This window comes from Euleptes europaea, chromosome 15, assembly GCF_029931775.1.
Source record: "Euleptes europaea isolate rEulEur1 chromosome 15, rEulEur1.hap1, whole genome shotgun sequence".
Taxonomy (NCBI): domain Eukaryota; kingdom Metazoa; phylum Chordata; class Lepidosauria; order Squamata; family Sphaerodactylidae; genus Euleptes; species Euleptes europaea.
In genome coordinates this window covers 57,239,178-57,258,062 of record NC_079326.1, presented here as the reverse complement: position 1 = coordinate 57,258,062, position 18,885 = coordinate 57,239,178, and the positions used below count along the sequence as shown (strand labels likewise).

The following is an 18,885-nucleotide window of genomic DNA, read 5'->3' as shown; positions in this document are numbered from 1 at the left end:
AGACATGAATATTTGCGCTGATTTATGCTTTGCTAAGACCTGCAATGTCGGCATAGCTTTTTGTCCTGGTGCATATTGCAAGCTGCATTATTTGCCCCAGATCTTGATCGGAACAAACACTGGTAGAAGCTATAAGATGTTTGGCCACTGTCGATATGGACAGAGTATATCCTGTGAAAGCACATGAGGGAAAATGGGTATGATTAGAAGGCACATTAGCAGGATCAGAGGAGCACACCTATTATATTAGGTGCCGTGGAACACAGGCAGGAGAATGCTGCTGCAGTCGTCTTGTTTGTGGGCTTTCTGGAGGCACTGATGGTTGGCAGCCATCACCACATCCTGGGTGATCTTAGCTTTGTACCCTGCTGAGGTCCCTCACCTGCCCAAACCCCATCCTCCTCATGCTCCACCCCCCAAATCTCCAGGTGTTTTCCAGCCTAGAGCTGGTAACCTAGAAGGTAGGTAGGTGGTAGAAGAGAAGCTAAAGATGGGAGGAGAGGCTACAATTGCTGCCAGGGGAGGTGGGGAGGGAGTGAGGAAATGATATCCTTCCCCCCCACATCCTTAACCCTCCCCATGAACACCTGAATAGGGTTGCCAACCTCCAGGTCCTAGCTGGAGATCTACTGCCATTACAACTCATCTCCAGCCGACAGAGATCAGTTCACCTGGAGAAAATGTCTGCTTTGGGAATTGGGCTCTATGGCATTGGTCCCTCCCCTCCCCAAACCCCTCCCTCCTCAGGCTCTGCCCCAAAAAATCTCCAGGTATTTCCTAACCTGGAGCTGGTAACCATACACATGAAGTTGCCTTATACTGAATCAAACCCTGGGTCCATCAAAGTCAATACTGTCTACTCAGACAGGCAGTGGCTCTCCAGGGTCTCAGGCAGAGGTCTTTCACATCTCCTGCTTGCCTAACCCCTTTAACTGGAGATGCCGTGGATTGAACCTGGAACCTTCTGCATGCCAAGCAGATGCTCTGCCTCTGAGCCACAGCCCTCCCCATCTTAATACGTATTGCCTATAGACCACACTAGCTAGGTTTTGCCTTGCTGGTTCATTTGGAGAATCACTTTGGCATATCTTCTTCTGCCAAATAATAAATTTGTTGCATTAAGGGGGGAAAAACTTCTTTCTATGAAATTTTATTCCTGGGAACGTCTTTGTTTGTGTTTCCAGGTTGGAGAGGACGCTCGTCACTCAGGACCTCCTGTTCTGCCAAGGCCATCGAGTACGTTCAATACCGTCAACAGGGCTCAGTACCAGGACATGGTTCCTGTGGGTATGTTTGTTCTATGGAGTCTCCTCAGAGGAGAGTTTGCTTGTAGTTTTGCACTCTGCTACTCGTTCAATAGTTTTTAGACATGGGATCACTCCTACGCATTGTTCTCATCCTGAAAAAATACATGTGGAAACATTAGGGATGTCCTAAGTTATGATAACATTCTTATCACATAGAAGGGAGTTGGAAGGGACCACCAGGGTCATCTAGTCCAACCCCCTGCACAATGCAGGAAATTCACAACTACCTCCCCCTCCCCACAACCCCCAGTGACCACTTCTCCTTGCCCAGAAGATGGCAAAAAAAAAAAAAAAAACCTCCAAGATCCCTGGTCAATCTGGCCTGGAGGAAAATTGCTTCCTGACCCCAAAGTGGCGATCAGCATTACCCTGGGCGTGTAAGAAATGGCCACGAGAACCAAACACTGATGCAACCCTTCCTGCCCTTCCTCTCATGATCTGCCTAAGTTCACAGAACTACCTCCTCCCCCCATCCCACCCCCAGTGATACCCTACTCCATACCCAGAAGATGGCCAAGGTGCCCTCCCTCTCATGATCTGCTTAAGTTCAGCATTGCTTACAGATGGCCATCTAGCCTCTGCTTATAAACCTCCAGGGAAGGAGAGCCCACCACCTCCCGAGGAAGTCTGTTCCACCAAGGAACCGCTCTGTCAGGACATGCTTCCTGATGTTTAGATGGAAACTCTTTGGATTTAATTTCAACCCGTTGGTTCTGGTCCAACCTTCTGGGGCAACAGAAAACAACTTGGCACAATCCCCTATATGACAGCCCTTCAAGTACTTGAAGATGGTTATCATATCACCTCTCAGTCTTCTCCAGACTAAATACACCAAGCTCCTTCAACCTTTCCTGATAGGACCTGCTCTCCAGACCCCTCACCATCATGTGGCTAGCCTCTGAGACTTTGCATACAGACGCCAGAGAGTAAGGTGTAGAGTGCTGAGGTGGTAAAGTGCACTTAGAATCATAGTTGGAAGGGGCCATAGAGGCCATCTAGTCCAACCCTTCTCAATGCAGGATCAGTTTAGAGCATCCCTGACAAGTGCTTATCCAGCCTCTGCTTAAAGACTGCCAGTGAGGGGGAGCTCACCACCTCCCTAGGTAGCTGATTCCACTGTCAAACAGCTCTTACTGTAAAAAGCTTATTCCTAATATCCAGCTGGTACCTCTGTGCCTGCTATTTAAACCCATTATTGCAAGTCTTATCCTCTGCTGCCAATAGGAACAGCTCCCTGCCCTCCTCTAAGTGACAGCCTTTCAAATACTTAAAGAGAGCAATCGAATCCCCCCCCCAACCTCCTCTTCTCCAGACTGAACATTTCCAACTCCCTCAGCCTTTCCTCGCAGGACTCCGTCTCCAGACCCCTGATCATCCTCGTCGCTCTCCTCTGCACCCGCTCCATTCTGCCCACATCCTTTTTGAAGTGGGGCCTCCAGAACTGCACAGAATACTCCAGGTGCGGCCTGACCAATGCAGTGTACAGCGGAACTATGACATCTTGCGATTTGGACGTTATGCCTCTGTTGATACACCCCAAGATCGCGTTAGCTTTTTTTGTCGCTGCATCACACTGGCTGCTCATATTTAACTTACGATCCACCCGTACCCCACCTTTACAATGCCACCTTAACAAAACACCAAGAGCATTGGCTCAGGATGGAAACAGAGTGCCTCAGGTATTCGCCGATGTGTTTCTGACAATCTTCACCCTAACCTGGATGGTCCATACTAACTTGACCTCCTCAGATCTTGGAAGCTAGGCAGGGTTGGCTCTGGTTAGCACTTGGATGTGAGTCCACCAAGGAAGGCCAGGGTCGCTAGGGAGAGGAAGGCCATGGCAAACCACCTCTGAACGTCTCTTGCCTTGAAAAACCCCACGGGGTCGCCGTAAGTCGGCTTCAACCCCATGGCGCTTTCAACCACCACAAGTTTAACAGACTGGAGAAGTTCAGCGGAATGGACCCATGCAAAATGTCTGTGATAATGGAAGTGAAAAGTTTTCAGTAGTTTCAGGGCTGTTTTAGTTCCCCAGGCAGCGGCATTGATTCCAGTATCCCTTTTTGCCTTTCAACTGGTTTTCTTGTGAAACTGCCTGTACGTTTGCTTCTTCCTGACACGGGAAGAAAGCCCTTGGCTTCAGCAGAGGTGATTCATGGCTACTGAGAACAGAAGTTAATTCATGGGACTGAGCAGCTGTTACTCTGTGGTGGTGGTGGCGGGGAGACACCACGGCTAATTATCCTGTTGGAGTGGTTGGATGTTTGTTCAGCAGCACCAGTTCTTTGACAGTCGCAGCTGATTTAGGCTCCGCTAATTGGCCCTTTCTCCAGAGCTAAATCCAGCTATACTTTGAGGAGGCCTACTTTGTTTCCTATCAGTCTGTGTAATTGGTTATAAAACCTTTTTACAATGCAGTCCTATTCAGGTTTACTCAGAAGTAAATCCCTTTGAGATCCAGTAATAGATAGATACTCTTTATTACGGTCAGTGACCAGCACATGAGATCCAGGGTAGTATAGTGGTTCAGAGCAGCATCCTTTAATCTGGAGAACCGGATTTGATTCCCCACTCCTTCACATTGCCATCTGTTTAAAGTTATATTATAATATTTTATTATTGTATTAATGTTTTATTGTTGTTTGAAGTTTTAATGCATTTTTAAGGTTTCAACCCACCCTGAGCCTGGCTTGCTGGGAATGAGGGTGGACTATAAATTTGAATGGATGAATGAGTGGCGGACACTAATCTGGTGAACCGGGTTGGTTTCCCCACTCCCACACATGAAGCCTGCTGGGTGACCTTGGGCTAGTCACAGTTCTCTCTGAACTCTCTCAGCCCCACCTACCTCACAAGGTGTCTGTGGTGTGGAGAGGAAGGGAAGGCAATTGTAAGCCTCTTTGAGTCTCCCTTAAAAGGTAGAGAAAATCAGGGTATAAAAACCAACTCTCCTCTTCGTCTTTGTGTTCAGTGGAGTTTACTCCCAGAAAAAGCAAACAAACACCAGAGTGGAACCGCAGACTTAAACTGGGTTTCGATTTGGGAGAAGAGAATTATATTATCAACCTCAAATTATTGCTTTTTAAAATATTTTTTGCATGTGATGACCAGGTGAATTTTGAGTAAAACCTTTTGTCCTCTGACTGAGGGAGAGGGTTGATGTTTGTCATCACCAAACAGTGACATGGAGCTGGTGGTGAATTGTGCTTCTTGCCCAAACAAATACCACTGTAGTGGGTATTTTCCTCTGGGGATGCAGGGGTACCTATTGGATGGTGCCTGTGCCATTTATTGTAGGCAAGTCACAAGTTCTTCCCCTGATGGCCCACACCACTTCGCGTCTCTGAGGATTTTGAATCATTTTTATCCTGATTTTCTTATTTTCCTCCCTTTTCCTTTGGAGTTTGTGGGCTCACCCTGTCTAGGGTTCAAGTGCACACTTTCTGGATTTGGTTTGCATTAGCAAAGCACCACAAACTAGTAGTTGTTATCGTCTTTAGAAATGGACTGCTTTCTGGAAATGGCCTTAAACTTTGGGCAAGGTAGAACTTGAACAAGACCCCTAAAGGAAGTGAATTCCATCTTTCAGAGGTCTTTTCTTTCTGTTGAATTTTTTTTTTTAGCATACAATGATAAGATTGTTGCGTTTCTGCGGCAGCCCAATATCTTTGAAATTCTACAGGAGCGACAGCCAGATCTTACCAGGAATCATTCACTCAGGTGAGCGTCGGATCGGTCTTCCTTCTCCAGTGCGAAAGTTGTCTGTTACTTTCTTTTGGGAGCGATGCTGCTGATCCACATGTAGCGCATGCACATACCTATGTTGTCCACATTTACTGTGGGCAGGTCACAAGTTCTTCCCATGATTACCCACACCACTTTGACTCTATATTGTCCACATTTCAAGATTTAATTTCCCAGGCCTGGTGGATACAATAAAAACGACACCATTCAGACAAGGAATTTGGCTCATTTCAGCCGTAGCGAATGAGAAAAGAGAGTCTCGCTTGTAATGGCTTCGTTGAGCATTATCACACTTTAATGTTTACCTGCAGACAGTGCAGGATTGGTGCGCAAAGGTGGCCGAGGGCAAAGGGGTAGTTTGGGATCAACAGCTTTTCTTGCAACGGCATGTGCCAGAAGAATACTCATATTCCTGCCCTAATCAGCCCCCACCCAACACTCAGGAGTTGTGGAAAGTGATGTAGCCAGGTTGAACACAACTCTAGATTGACTTGAATCTCCTATTGAGTGCAGGGGATGTGTGTCTACCTCAGTATCCCACTATGTGTGTTGGTTCATATTACCTAAGGTAGGGGTGTCGAACTCATTTGTTACGAGGGCCAGATATGACATAAATATTACTTGGTTGAGGCGGGCCATGCCTCGCCAGCCCAGATTGGGACTGGGGTGGGTGGGTGGCTGCCTCAGCGGCCTTGCGGGCTGAATAAGAGCTCTCAAGGGGCCAGATCTGGCCCACAGGTCTTATGTTTGACACCCCTGACCTAAGGTTGGTGGACAAACAAGCTTGTGCCCATCTGACCTTTCACCTTCGAGCTTCAGGGCCTGGCTTGCAGAGTCAAATAGAAAATCTACACGCCTATTTAATGAATTACGATTCATGACTATTAATCTGTTTATTGTCATTAAATACTGCATACATTTAGTTTGTCAATATTCTGTCTGCTTAAATAGGCTGGCCTGTCTCCTACCACTCCACGGAGGGGAGGGGAAGGGAGGGACCTCAGCAGGGTACAACGTCATATGGAACACCCACCAAAGCAGCCATTTGCTCTAAAGGAACTGATCTTGGTCGTTTGGAGATCAAGTATAACAGTGGGAGATCTCCACCGTGGAGGTCGACAGCTCTGGTCTGGGGAGAGGGGCCTCTTCTTTGGGTGCGCAGAACAAAACTGGCCCTGAAACACCCTTCTTCCTTCTGTCAGTTCCTAGAACTTTTAACTGTTTTGAACGTTATGTTACGGACTCAAGATGAATTTGTTTTTTAAGGGTGGTATCTCCTCCCCACCCCGCATGTACGCACAGTTTCTCAAGTATGTAGAAATGCCCATGTTGTCTGTGGGTGGCTCCATTTCATTGCATTACTGGCCAGAGGAAGCACTTTCTTGTCATTACATTCCAGGTGCTTCTACTTTCATACCTGGAAAGCACACTATGCATGTTCTTCTTGGTACATACAAGCACCATTTTGTGTGAAAAAGGCTATGTGGATATTTTGCACAGATGCAATCCCTTTTAAAATCCAGGTTGTATGTGTCTACTTTTTATTCATTTTTTTTTAATAACGTATGCTGTGGCTCACGAAAGCTCATCCCCTGCCAGAAATTTTGTTAGTCTTTAAGGTGCTACTGGACTCTTGCTCTTCTCCAGGGGTTTGCAAAGCATGTGCCCGTCTCTCTTTCGTAAGCCCTACACACACAGCCTGCTTCCAAAACAATGAACACGAACCTCCTTAATATTTGTGCTAAGGGGGGTGCGGGTGTACACCTTTTAAGCGGCTGACTTTCACAGAACAGCAACGTCCTCCTCCCTGGCTCAGGCTGCTGTTTGGAATTCAGAGCCACAACTAGCATTAACTCCAGGGATTGATTTTCATTGGTTGGGTACCTGAAGCTGCTTCGGCATCGGAGAGAGATGGAGGCAACAGAAAAACCGTTCCTCGGCACTCATTCGTCAGGGGCTTTGCAAGGGCAACGGTGGTAGTGGATTTGGTTGTGAGACTCGCTCGGACATGGTGTGGCATGCAGGAAAATGGTGTCTGAAACGCAGAGGGAGAACCCAGAAGTCTTCTTGATATACCCGATGCTTTTCCTTGCCGCTCTGGGATACATTAGTGCCTTATTTGCCAGAGATGTTTTGGAATGCTTTGTCTGTGTTGGTAGGGAGAAGATCCAGTTTATACGGACGGAAGGAACCCCGGGGCTGGTGCGCTTATCCAGCGATGCAGACCTTGTCATGTTACTAAGGTATGTACCTGGCAGTGCTCTGGAATGAATGTGTGTGGAATATGCCCACTATCTGCCAGGCGTATTGACGTGAGCTGATTTAATGACCTCAGTGATTTCCCGCTTCAGTTCTTTGAAATGCAGCTGGGAGAAATGCAACGGAGGACTCAGACGCTGGAAATAATCACTGTTGAGTTTCCAGATTTGGAGCTGACTTTAAAACAGAGAATTTTTTAAGCCTATCCATTCAGATCATCTTAAATTGTATATCTCCTTTGTAACGAGGCTTAAAGAGATATTCATATAGTATTGTATGCTTTTATTAGCACCACGTTGTCCTGTATTAGCATCTCTTTGCACAGATTTCCTCCTATAATTGCTTGTGTAGGGTTTTCTTTTTTTAATCCAGAAAAGCTGTATTTGCACAATTGCAGCTGCCGTTATGTCTGGATGCAAAAGATTTTTTAAGAATCATTTTTAAAAGATGCTGTAATAGGACAGGACAAGAGGTGGGAGAGCCGTGAGGGAAGCAGCCCATGCAAGCAGTGGCTTGCAGGAGACAACACTGAAGGTACAGGTGACATTAGAAGAAGAAGAAGAGTTGGTTTTATATGCCGATGTTCTTTACCACTTAAGGAAGAATCAAATCGGCTTACAATCACCTTCCCTTCCCCTCCCCACAACAGACATCCTGTGAGGTAGGTGGGGCTGAGAGAGCGGTGACTAGCCCAAGGTCACCCAGCAGGCTTCATATGTAGGGGTGGGGAAACCAACCTGGTTCACCAGATTAGCGTCCGCCGCTCATGTGGAGGAGTGGGGAATCAAACCTGGTTCTCCAGATTAGAGTCCACGTCTCCAAAAACATTGAAGGGAAAGCAATATATTTGCAGAATTGCACCTATGCAATTGCACCTGTGCAGTCAGTTGCAACAGGTGCCATTTATAAAAAGGGGAAGAAAAGGAAATAAGATAGATTAAAAAAAGCCTATAGCTGAGGGCAGCTACAGCTGTTCATCAGAGCTGACCTCCCTACCCCCCTTCCTTTGTATATTCCTACCAACTAAATAGCTGTATTTAGCTATCCCTACCCCCCTGACTGCTCACTGTTTGTGGTGGTCTCTATACTTTAAAAGGTAAAGGTGACCCATGGGGTAACATCACAGCCTGATGTTTACTAGGCGGACTATGTTTTCGGGGTGGTTTGCCATTGCCTTCCCCCGTCGTCTACACTTTACCCCCAGCAAGCTGGGTACTCCTTTTACTGACCTCGGAAGGATGGAAGGCGGAGTCAACCTTGAGCTGGCTACCTGAACTCAAGTCGTGAGCAGAGCTTGGACTGCAGTACTGCAGCTTACAACTCTGTGCCACAGGGTTCTTACAACTTAACAAGGAGCCCCATCTATTTATTGTTTGTTGATTATTTACAATTAATGATTTTATGGGGATGCTTAATTGCTTTTTTACTTCTGCACTACGATTTTATTGATGATACTTTATTGTGCTATATATCTTGTTGTTAGCCACCCTGAGCCCAGCCTTGGCTGGGGATTGAAGGCAGGATAAAAGTATAAACAAACAAATAAATGGAAAGAACTGGGTGGGGGGACCCAGAAGCAGTAAGACATTGATCTACAAGGAACAAGAACGCAAAGTTATACTCACACCAATCACACATGGTGTGGAGTGGAGTTCCTCTTCCATTAAACTTAATGGCGCAGCCTTTGTGGGGGGGGGGAAGCTCTGAGTACACTGAAGCCTCCATGCGTACAAGTGATAACTGGGATGGGGGGGGGGCTTTGTAGATCAGATATAGTTATGGGCATCTGTGGCACACCGTGCCCTGACCTGGCTGGCCCAGGATAACCTCGTCAGATCTCAGAAGCTAAGCAGGGTGGGCCCTGGTTAGTACTTGGATGGGAGACCACCAAGGAAGTCTAGGGTTGCTACGCAGAGGGAGGCAATGGCAGACCACCTCTGTTCATCTCTTAACCTGGATGGCCCAGGCTAGCCTGATCTTGTCAGATCTCAGAAGGTAAGTAGGGTTGGCCCTGGTTACTTGGATGGGAGACCACCAAGGAAGTCCAGGGTTGCTCCACAGAGGCAGGCAATGGCAAACCACCTCTGAATGTCTCTTGCCTTGAAAACCCCATAAGGGATCGCCATAAGTCGAGTTGACAGCTTTTTCCACCACCAATAAAGCATTGTGTCATTGGAAAGTCACAGCGAAAAGAGATGATTGGTATTTCTGATTTGTAAGTGTGGTGTGTAGCTTTTGCAGTGATATTGAAAGAAGCAGTTGGCACAGAATTGCATGAGCAGTTGTATCCTGTCCCAAGCTACCCCGTCCATGTATTTTCCCAAGCTGTTCCTTCATTGAGGGGAAAATACTCGCTCAAACTCAGCAGTCAGGATGGCGAAAGGCAAATCTTTATATTGTCTCACAGGGTACTCTTCATAGCCATCCCTCCTGAGTTTGCATGCAACCCGTGTTCCCATAAACTGATTGGATATCCATACTAGGCAAAAATTTCCATGTATGTAGCACACGGCACAGACCAGGGAAGACATTAGGACATAGTACATTTTAGTTAAGTGGAAAAAGGGATGGACAACATTATATCAGAATGCAAACCTCTCACTCTATCAGCCAGTGTGGTGTAGCAGTTAAGAGCAGTGGACTCTAATCTGGAGAACCGGGCTTGATTCCCCCATTCCTCCACATGAACGGTGGACTCTAATCTGGAGAACCAGGTTTGATTCCCCCATTCCTCCACATGAACGGTGGACTCTAATCTGGTGAACCGGGTTTGATTCCCCTCTCCTCCACATGAAACCTTCTGGGTGACCTTGGGCTAGTCACAGCTCTCTCCAAACTCTCTCAGCTCCACCTACCTCACAGGGTGTCTGTTGTGGAGAGAGGAAGGGAAGGCAATTGTAAGCCGCTTTGAGACTCCCTAAAGGTAGAGAAAAGCGAGGTATAAAAACCAACTCTTCTTCTTCTTCTAGTGGGGGAAGGGTGACTGAGGGGCAGAGATGGGAAAGGGTGCTTAATCTTTTTCCCCTCCACTGTTTCTCTGGTCCACTCCCTCTGCTCCTAGCACGTGCCCCCCACCATAACTTTCACGCATGGGTTTACAAACGTTTTAAAGAATGCAATATGGCATTAGAAGATGTAGCTTTCGGCTTCAAAGAAACACACGTCTGTCTTGTTCTACTCTTTCCCCCCTTCTAGTTTATTTGAAGAAGAAATCATGTCATATGTGCCGCCGCATGCCTTACTCCATCCCAGTTATTGCCAATCACCACGAGGGTCCCCGGTGTCCTCGCCTCAGAACTCTCCAGGTAAGCATCGTGGCAGTTTTCCTTAAGGGAATTCATTAATTTATTGATCAAAGTTTTCCTTTATTCCTTAAGAATGAACTTATTCTTATTCCTCATGAATAAACTTTGTTCTTCTGTAACCTCATGGCCACCATTGGAACAGTGCTGAACCCTCTGCAGGCATGAGCCTTACGATGCTGCAGATTGTGGATTTTTTTTTTAAATCATAGATGCCTGAATTTTGCTTCTCAAAAGAATCATCTTTCTAAGCAATGAAAATTATCCCGAGCAATGGGGCTTTAAATACAGGTCATCTACGCCTGGGAGTTTTACCTGAGGTTTGTTGCTCGCTGGACCCACACTTTCCTTTTGGGAGTCTATGCACCAGCAGTCTCCAAGCTCAAATCAGGAAGTATTTGAATCCCTGCCCCTTGAAATGCTACTTCGTAACTGGCTGTAGTGAGAGAAAAGTTCCCTCCTCCCAAACCCAATTGCCGCATAAAAAAGCATTTTAAGAACATAAAACAAAAAATGGAGCAATCTGAAAAGAAAGGGGGGAATCCAAGCCTCATTTTTTAAAAGCCTTTCTTCTGCTCAGAAAGAGCTCCGAGGAAGCAGGAAGTATTTGAATCCCTGCCTCTGGACATGCTGCTTTGTAATTGGCTGTGAGCAAAACTAAGCTTGCATTGCCTTATGCACAGGGATTTCACCTGGGCTGAGCTCAGGGAAGAGGGAAGAATCAGGTTAACAGAGGAACGGGAAGTCCCAGGATTTGTGAGGGCTAGCGCAGCAAGGTAATCTCTAATGGAGGGAAAAGTCATGCATAACTCCAAGGAACAACTGAGACAGACGGGGGGGTGGGGTTTTTGAACGTGAGTGAAAGTACCTATGCATAAACAACCAGAGTGAGATATCTTGTTTTGCTCTACCAAGCAACAGTGTGAATATCACTGATGCTGGAGGAACGCAACGGTGGAAGCAGGCCCTGTATAAGAATGTCTCTCAAATGTTTTGGAAGAGTGTTTAGAAATGTAGGCTGGAATCCTGTTGTTTTTTCTACCTTCCCATCTACCCCGCTTTACCTATATCTATAGTTCTCTTTCAAAAACCATGGCAATCTGCTCTCTCGTTCCTTCAGTCTGATATTGTTTTGGCAAATGGAATTGCCTCGGGCAATCTGAAAAGGAATCTCTTGTGAGTAGGTGATAATTTCCGTTGGGGCTTTATGTGGCTTGTTTAGTTTTGAAGGCAAAAAAGCACAATAATGGGTGCTCGGCAATTATAGTTTAATAAATTCTGTAACCCCTATGCGTTTTGCATAAGCTTCTTCAGGGGGAATTGTCCTATGTGTAAATTCTTTACAAGTTTGTCTTAAATAGTGTTTTTAACTTTGTATCACATATATCTATGTTAATACTTTTGTAATTTTTATTTATTAGATCGCCCTGAAGAAACTCGCGCAAAACACGTAGGGGTTTCAGAATTTATTAAAATATAATTCCCTTGCACCAATTACTGTGTGTGTTCCCCTTCGTTTTGTTTTGGTGCAGCCCTCCCTTTTTTATTTTTTTTATTTTGCCAAACAACCCCAAAGTAAGAAGTAGTCTTTTATGAATTATCTTTGGATTCTTCCATTGAAGCAAATGGAGGTGAATATGTCAGCTTAAGTTTGAATTCTCATAAATTGTCAGATTCGTACACTCTGGCCTCTGTCCTAAAGATCTATATGTGTTAAAGTATTTGTCACAAAATTCAAAAGTCGGTGGGTGGTATCCACCAATGGAAGGCTCTTTAACGGTAGAAGAAGACTTCTTGGGATGGAAGAAGGTTATGTACCTAATTGTATGGAGAGGTAGGATGTAACCGAGCGTTTTAAGCACTGATCTTTGTGACAGAGCTCTTTCCCCAATCAGACTGCTTTATGGTCCCATTTGGAGGGCATGAATAGTCACAAAAGTGCTTTTATCTGTCCTCGACTACGCACACATCTCAGTCTGGAACACTGTATACAATTTACTCTCATAATAACCTTTCCACTCTGTTGTTGTTCTTAAGTCAGATGTAATTGCTATAATTACCTGGAAAATTCTTGGCAGCGGCCTCTGATTTGCAATGAGAGCTTGTTGTGCACTAAGAGGATAATTTAATGTCGGTATATGGAATGCATGATAATATGTTACAGAAATCAGTTGCCGTGCTACATCTTTAATTCAAGTCTTGCATAATAACAATAAAAGGAAAAAAGAAAATTAAAAATTGGGGGCCTTGGTATATATTGACAATCTACAACCACTGATAAACAAACAGGTAGTGGGAAATCCCTTGAACAGCAAGTGTGTATTGGATGCAGTTTCTATTTTAATAAAGTTCAGTTGTGCAAGTATGAGATGTAGAAAAATTCAATAGAAGAAGAAGAGTTGGTTTTTATAAGCCAACTTTCTGTACCTTTTACGGAGAATCAAACCGGCTTACAATCTTGTTCCCTTCCTCTCCCCACAACAGAACCTTGTGAGGTAGGTGAGGCTGAGAGAGTTCAGAGAGAACTGTGACTAGCCCAAGGTCACATGTTTCATGTGGAGGAGTGGGGAAACCATCCTGGTTCTCCAGATTAGAGTCTGCCCCCTTAACCACTATACCACACTGGTTGCATGGCTTGTATGTCATTAGGAAGAGTCCATGTCTTTACGTTTCACTGCTAGATAAAGTCATGGTCACCTGCTGCTGATGAGATTATGATACACTCTGCGTGGCTTCCTCCTGTCAGTGTTTAGCAGTGTTCTTGCCCTATAGCTCGTTCAAATAGCCTGGAGCCTTCCCAGCATGCCTTGCTGATTTCATTCACTTGCCCTGTGTTAGAAAAGATGGAGATAGTAATCCGCTAAGAGAGTTGAGGGTGGTTTGAAAGGGGGTGGTTGCTTGTGAAGTATATATGTTCAGGCCACTTTTGTGCCTCTGGCAAACAGATTTTGCAAGCTTTGGCAGAGATTCAGGAACCTAGTTGACCAGAGGAAGAGAAGAAATGAGTACACAGCCAAGGGCTTGAAGAGGTGTCAGGCCTCTCTCAAACCACTTTAAGCGCTCTTGAAATTAATGTCTAACTTCTGCTCTGACTTCAGCTCAGGGCTGTCAGGCCCCCAGGAGGGTGCACCCTCTGCCCCCTGCTCCTGTTCCCCACCACCACTGTGAGCAGTGATAGGGGAAAAAAAATTTAAATGCTGGCTGCAGCATTATGTCAATTCCAGTTTTTTTAAAAGTCCCCAAGGGGATCTCTAGGAATTGCCAAAAACTGTGGTTTTACCATAGAGTTCCAGTGACTCCTAGAGTTACCATTTCTCATTTCTTGGATAGCTCTAGGAATCGCTGGAAACTATGGTTTTACTATAGAGTTTCTGGCCACTCCTAGAGCTACCTTGGTCAATTCTGTGTTGTTTTTTTAACAGGAAGTGACGTGACACCACATTGTGCCCCCCATATCCTTCCCCACTGTTTTCCTTTTAGTTGCCAGGCATTCTCTGGCAACTCTACTTCACTTTTGATTCAGCTTCTGCCTTCGCTTTCTGTATTTGCTGTTCCCTTATGCATGTGCTCAGATCAGAGGTTGTTCTCTTCTTAGACCCATTTGGGGCTGGCATGTCCTTTTTTTAACCCAGACGAGAAACAAAGATGACCCCCGTGCTGATTTGAATGCATGGTGAGAGCCAGAGTGGTGTAGTAGTGAAGGGCGGCGGACTCTAATCTGGAGAACCGGATTGTTTCCCCAGTCCTCCACATGAAGCCTGCTGGGTGACCTTGGGCTAGTCACAGTTCTCTCCAAACTTTCTCAAACCCTCACAAGGTGTCTGTTGTGGGGAGAGCAAGGCGATTGTGCTGCTTTGAGTCTCCTTAAAAGGTAGAGAAAATCAGCATATAAAAACCAACTCTTCTTCTTCTAGATCAGTTCATGCAGTGATCTTCTCTTCCTCTTCTTTTTCTTGCTTTCCCTACATCTCTCTCTGACATTTGAGCTTTGCACACACACCATGTTATTAGTGCTCTTGCAAGGGGACTCATTAAGAGCCGCTTTAATATTTTTGGGATATGGAGTGATTTCAGTTCCTTAGATTTGATAACATATTTTGGAAGGTTAGGAAATTCAAGAGGCAGCACAGTTGTACACAGGCCATGAAACGCTGGAAACAGGAAAATGCTTGGAAGGTTAAAGTGCTACCTACGTAGAACGGCGCTTGCAACCCTTGAAGGAAGATAATTTAAAATAGGAAGTGAATGTACTGAAATTTTCCTCTCAAGATAGCATTTGTGGTTCAGTCAACCCGCTTTGCTTACCTAGTTGCAGTAAATGAACGCATGTGGGGAAATGCGGGTTTTCTGCAGACACGTCTTTGAGCGCCTCGTTCCAGTAGTTAACTTTCAGAACCAAGTACGAGTTTGGTTATGCGTCATACATGCAAGAAGCTAAAAGCAACTCTCTGAGAGCTCAAATAGCAATTAAGTTCGTAGTTTACTATTACAGATTAGACTAGATGTGAATTTAAAAAATGCCAGGCCACACTACTTTTTCGAAGCGTCTCAGAATGCTTTGTGTGTGGCGTTCATATGTTTTCAATAACCTGCGCTGAGAGTTGGGTGTTCAAATGTGAGTTTTCCTTGGCGATCAAATACTTTGCTTATGAACAGACAATTCAGTTGCATACACTTTTCATTTTGCTTTTGAATGGGTAAAATAGGATGCTGTTTTTAGCCGAATTAAAAGTTTCTGTGATTGTTTTTTTTAATGCCAAACAAATCTTTCCCTCCTGCTTTCTAGGACATGAATGTTTAAAGCCACCCACGGATTATGGAAAGGGTGGGTTGAAATCACTTGGGTGGTGCCTTTTTTTTAAAAAAAGCTGGATTCTGCCAGTGCATTTCAACTTTATAGACTAGAGTGCGTATTCAAGAGCTCCAGGCATTTAAGAACAGCCTAACAGCTCAGACGAGCTTGATCTCATTAGAGCTTGGAAGCTAAGCGAGGTTGGCCATGATTAGTACTTGGGTTGGATGGGAGACCACCAAGGAAGATTGGGGTTGCCATGCAGAGGAAGGCAATGGCAGAACCACCCTCTTGGGCCCGGGAGAGAGAGCGGGATATACAACTAATTAAATAAAGAAGACGGAGAAGCGTTGGGTTTTTTTATGCTGACTTTCTCTATCACTTAAGGAAGAATCAAACGGGCTTACAATCACCTTCCCTTCCCCTCCCCACCACAGACACCCTGTGACGTAGGTGAGAGAGCTGTGACTAGCCCAAGGTCACCCAGCTGGCTTCGTGTGGAGGAGTGGGGACACAAATCCAGTTCACCAGATTAGCCTCCGCCTCTCATGTGGAGGAGTGGGGAATCAAACCCATTTCTCCAGATCAGAGTCCACCGCTCTAAACCACTGCTCGTAACCACTACACCGCGCTGGCTCCCGTAAACCAGCATGCACCAGGTGATCCACTGGGAAGCTATTGTGCGGTTTCCATTTAGCTTGGATTTCTGACTTGCCCACAGGTACTCAGCGTGCCAACGCCCGGGCTCCGGCTCCGTATAAGAGAGATTTTGAAGCCAAGCTGAGGAATTTCTACCGGAAGCTGGAAACGAAAGGATACGGGCAAGGACCAGGGAAATTAAAGTAAGTAGAAGCATTTTGCAGAATTGAATGTTTCTTACAGATAAAACACAGGGCGACAAACGAATTCTTCCCACAAAGGATCTCGTCACATGTTAGACCGGGGGTCCCCAGCGTGGTTCCCGTGGCGCCGTGGTGCCCGCCAACACCTTTTCTGGCACCTTCCAAATGTTTTTTGGAAGTTGGTGGAGGAGAGGTTAAAACGCTTGCGGCTGTTTAGCTTGGAAAGAAGGCAGTTAAGGGGGGAGACATGATAGACGTCTATAAAATTATGCATGGTATGGAGAGAGTGGACCAGGAGAAGCTTTTCTTCCTCTCTCATAATACTAGAATGCGGGGTCATCTCCTGAAGCTGGAGGGTGAGAGATTCAAAACAACAAAAGGAAGTATTTCTTTGCACAATACATAGTTAAATTGTGGAACTCCCTGTCCCGAGATGTGGTGATGGCTGCCAACTTGGAAGGCTTTAAGAGGGGAGTGGACATGTTCATGGAGGAGAGGGCTATTCATGGCTAATAGTCAAAACGGATACTAGTCATGATGCATCCCTATTCTCCCCAGGATCAGAGGAGCATGCCTATTATATGAGGGGCTGTGGAACACAGGCAGGATGGTGCTGCTGCAGTTGTCTTGTTTGGGGGCTTCCTAGAGGCACCTGGTTGGCCACGGTGTGAACAGACTGCTGGACTTGATGGGCGTTGGTCAGATTCAGCAGGGCTTTTATGTTCTTATGTGCAGATTTTTTTCAAAAAGTTGCTTTAGCAGCAGCTGCCACCACACCACAAGGATCTCCACTGTGAGACGGAAGGTGTCTGCAAGAAAATATTTTAAGCCATATGTTCCTTTTAAAAGACATCTTGTTAAACAGAGCTCCAGCCTGAAATGTTGAAGAATTACTATTAGAGTTACGCACGACCTCACTCGCTGATATTTTGTGGTGGGCTCCATTTCCGGTGGCAGCCATTTTGTGATGGGCTCCACCTCTCATTGGAGCCATCTTTGTAATTGCACCCACCAGCCTGTGTCAGAATTCCAAAGGTGCCCGCAGGCTCAAAATGTTTGGGGACCCCTGCTCTAGATTGTTTTCCTCTGGTTGTCCTAAGAGAGCCATGGGAAGGTATTTTCTCTGGGATGATGTTTGCTCTACAGGGCCTCACTGGAAGCTCAGCAAAGTGTTGCCTGTACAGACAGTATATTAAAATGCCGACGCTGGATGAAAGTTGAGAGTGCCTGTGGTCTGTGATACTCTAAATGTCACAGAGAAAATAAATGTTGATTGTTGACTTGCTGTGCTTCAATTTGTCTCACTGTGCAGGTTAATTATCAGGAGAGACCATTTGCTAGAAGATGCCTTCAACCAAATCATGGGCTACTCAAGAAAGGACCTGCAAAGAAATAAGCTGTACGTCACCTTTGTCGGAGAGGAAGGGTGAGTGGAACAGGATGCTCTTCGTTCTGTGTCTTGCAGCTGCACTCGGATATTTTAGCGTGGTCTTTGTGGTCTGGGGCCAAAAGAGGAAGGATCACTGCCAGGAAATGCCTCGTCTCAGCCTAGAACCTACAGCTGTTCAAAAACAGGCTTTGTGGCCAGTGAACTCTTTTGCAAAGTATCAGTTTGTGCACTTACAACTTAGGTTCCTTCCAAGTCTCTGAATCAGTAGAGGAAGGGCTTGCTTCTGTGTGCTGCTTTCACCCAGCAGGCCGGGCATTTCGAATATGATTACTTCCAGCGATAGTTATAAAAATAATAATAAGAAAAAGAGTTGGTTTTTATAGCCCGATTTTCTCTAAGGAGTCTCAAACCAGCTTACAATTGCCTTTCCCCACAACAGACACCCTGTGAGGAGGGTGGGGCTAAGAGAGCTGTGACTAGCCCAAGGTCACCCAGCAGGCTTCATGTGGAGGCGTGGAGAATCAAACCCAGTTCACCAGATTAGAGTCTACTGCTCTTAACCACTACACCATGCTGGTTGTGGATTGGGGGAAGGTTGGCACGCTGTTCCAGTTCTGAGAATCTGGGAAGTATATTGTTTAGATTAGAAGTTAAATCAGCCTAAGAGATTGCTTCTGGTTTTCCCCTCTTCACAAAAGCTCATACCCTGCCAGAAATTTTGCTGGTCTTTAAGGTGCTACTGGACTCTTGCTCTTTTTTACTGCTAGTGACAGACTAACATGACTAACCCATCAAGAACTTATTGAATTTGTTTTGCTCATGACCTGTTGATCCGCGAGCATAAAGAACAGAAATAAAGGAAATAAGGAAAGGATCTTAGTTAGCAGGTGTTGAGAAAGATCTCTCTGTAGCTGTGGCCATAGACAGCCTCTTCAGTCCAAGTAGGCAATACTGCACTAGATTATTCTGTTCTCTGACTTTACGATCTGTCCACTGCTCTGTCTAGTTCAGGGGTCCCTTGCGTGGTGTAGTGGTTAAGCCAGCGTGGTGTAGTGGTTAAGAACGGTGGTTTGGAGCAGTGGACTCGAATCTGGAGAACCGGGTTTGATTTCCCCACTCCTACACATCAAAGCCATCTGGGTGGCCTTGGGCTAGTCATAGTTCTTTCTGAACTCTCTCAGCACCCCCTGCCTCACAAGGTGTCAGATAGGCTCTCCGCCGGCCCCGGATAGAAACAAGATGGTTTCAC

General features: G+C 45.7%; 1 protein-coding gene across 1 annotated transcript in view; it reads left to right on the top strand.

Annotated features, from left to right (window-relative positions):
• The window catches only part of HECW2 (HECT, C2 and WW domain containing E3 ubiquitin protein ligase 2), a 149,852-nt gene that overhangs the window by 99,660 nt on the left and 31,307 nt on the right, over positions 1 to 18,885 (top strand). Inside the window, exons 15-20 of the mRNA XM_056861110.1 lie at positions 1,185 to 1,287; positions 4,931 to 5,027; positions 7,211 to 7,294; positions 10,506 to 10,615; positions 16,126 to 16,246; positions 17,559 to 17,672. Coding sequence (XP_056717088.1) covers positions 1,185 to 1,287; positions 4,931 to 5,027; positions 7,211 to 7,294; positions 10,506 to 10,615; positions 16,126 to 16,246; positions 17,559 to 17,672 — 629 coding nt within the window. The remainder of the gene's footprint in view (positions 1 to 1,184; positions 1,288 to 4,930; positions 5,028 to 7,210; positions 7,295 to 10,505; positions 10,616 to 16,125; positions 16,247 to 17,558; positions 17,673 to 18,885) is intronic.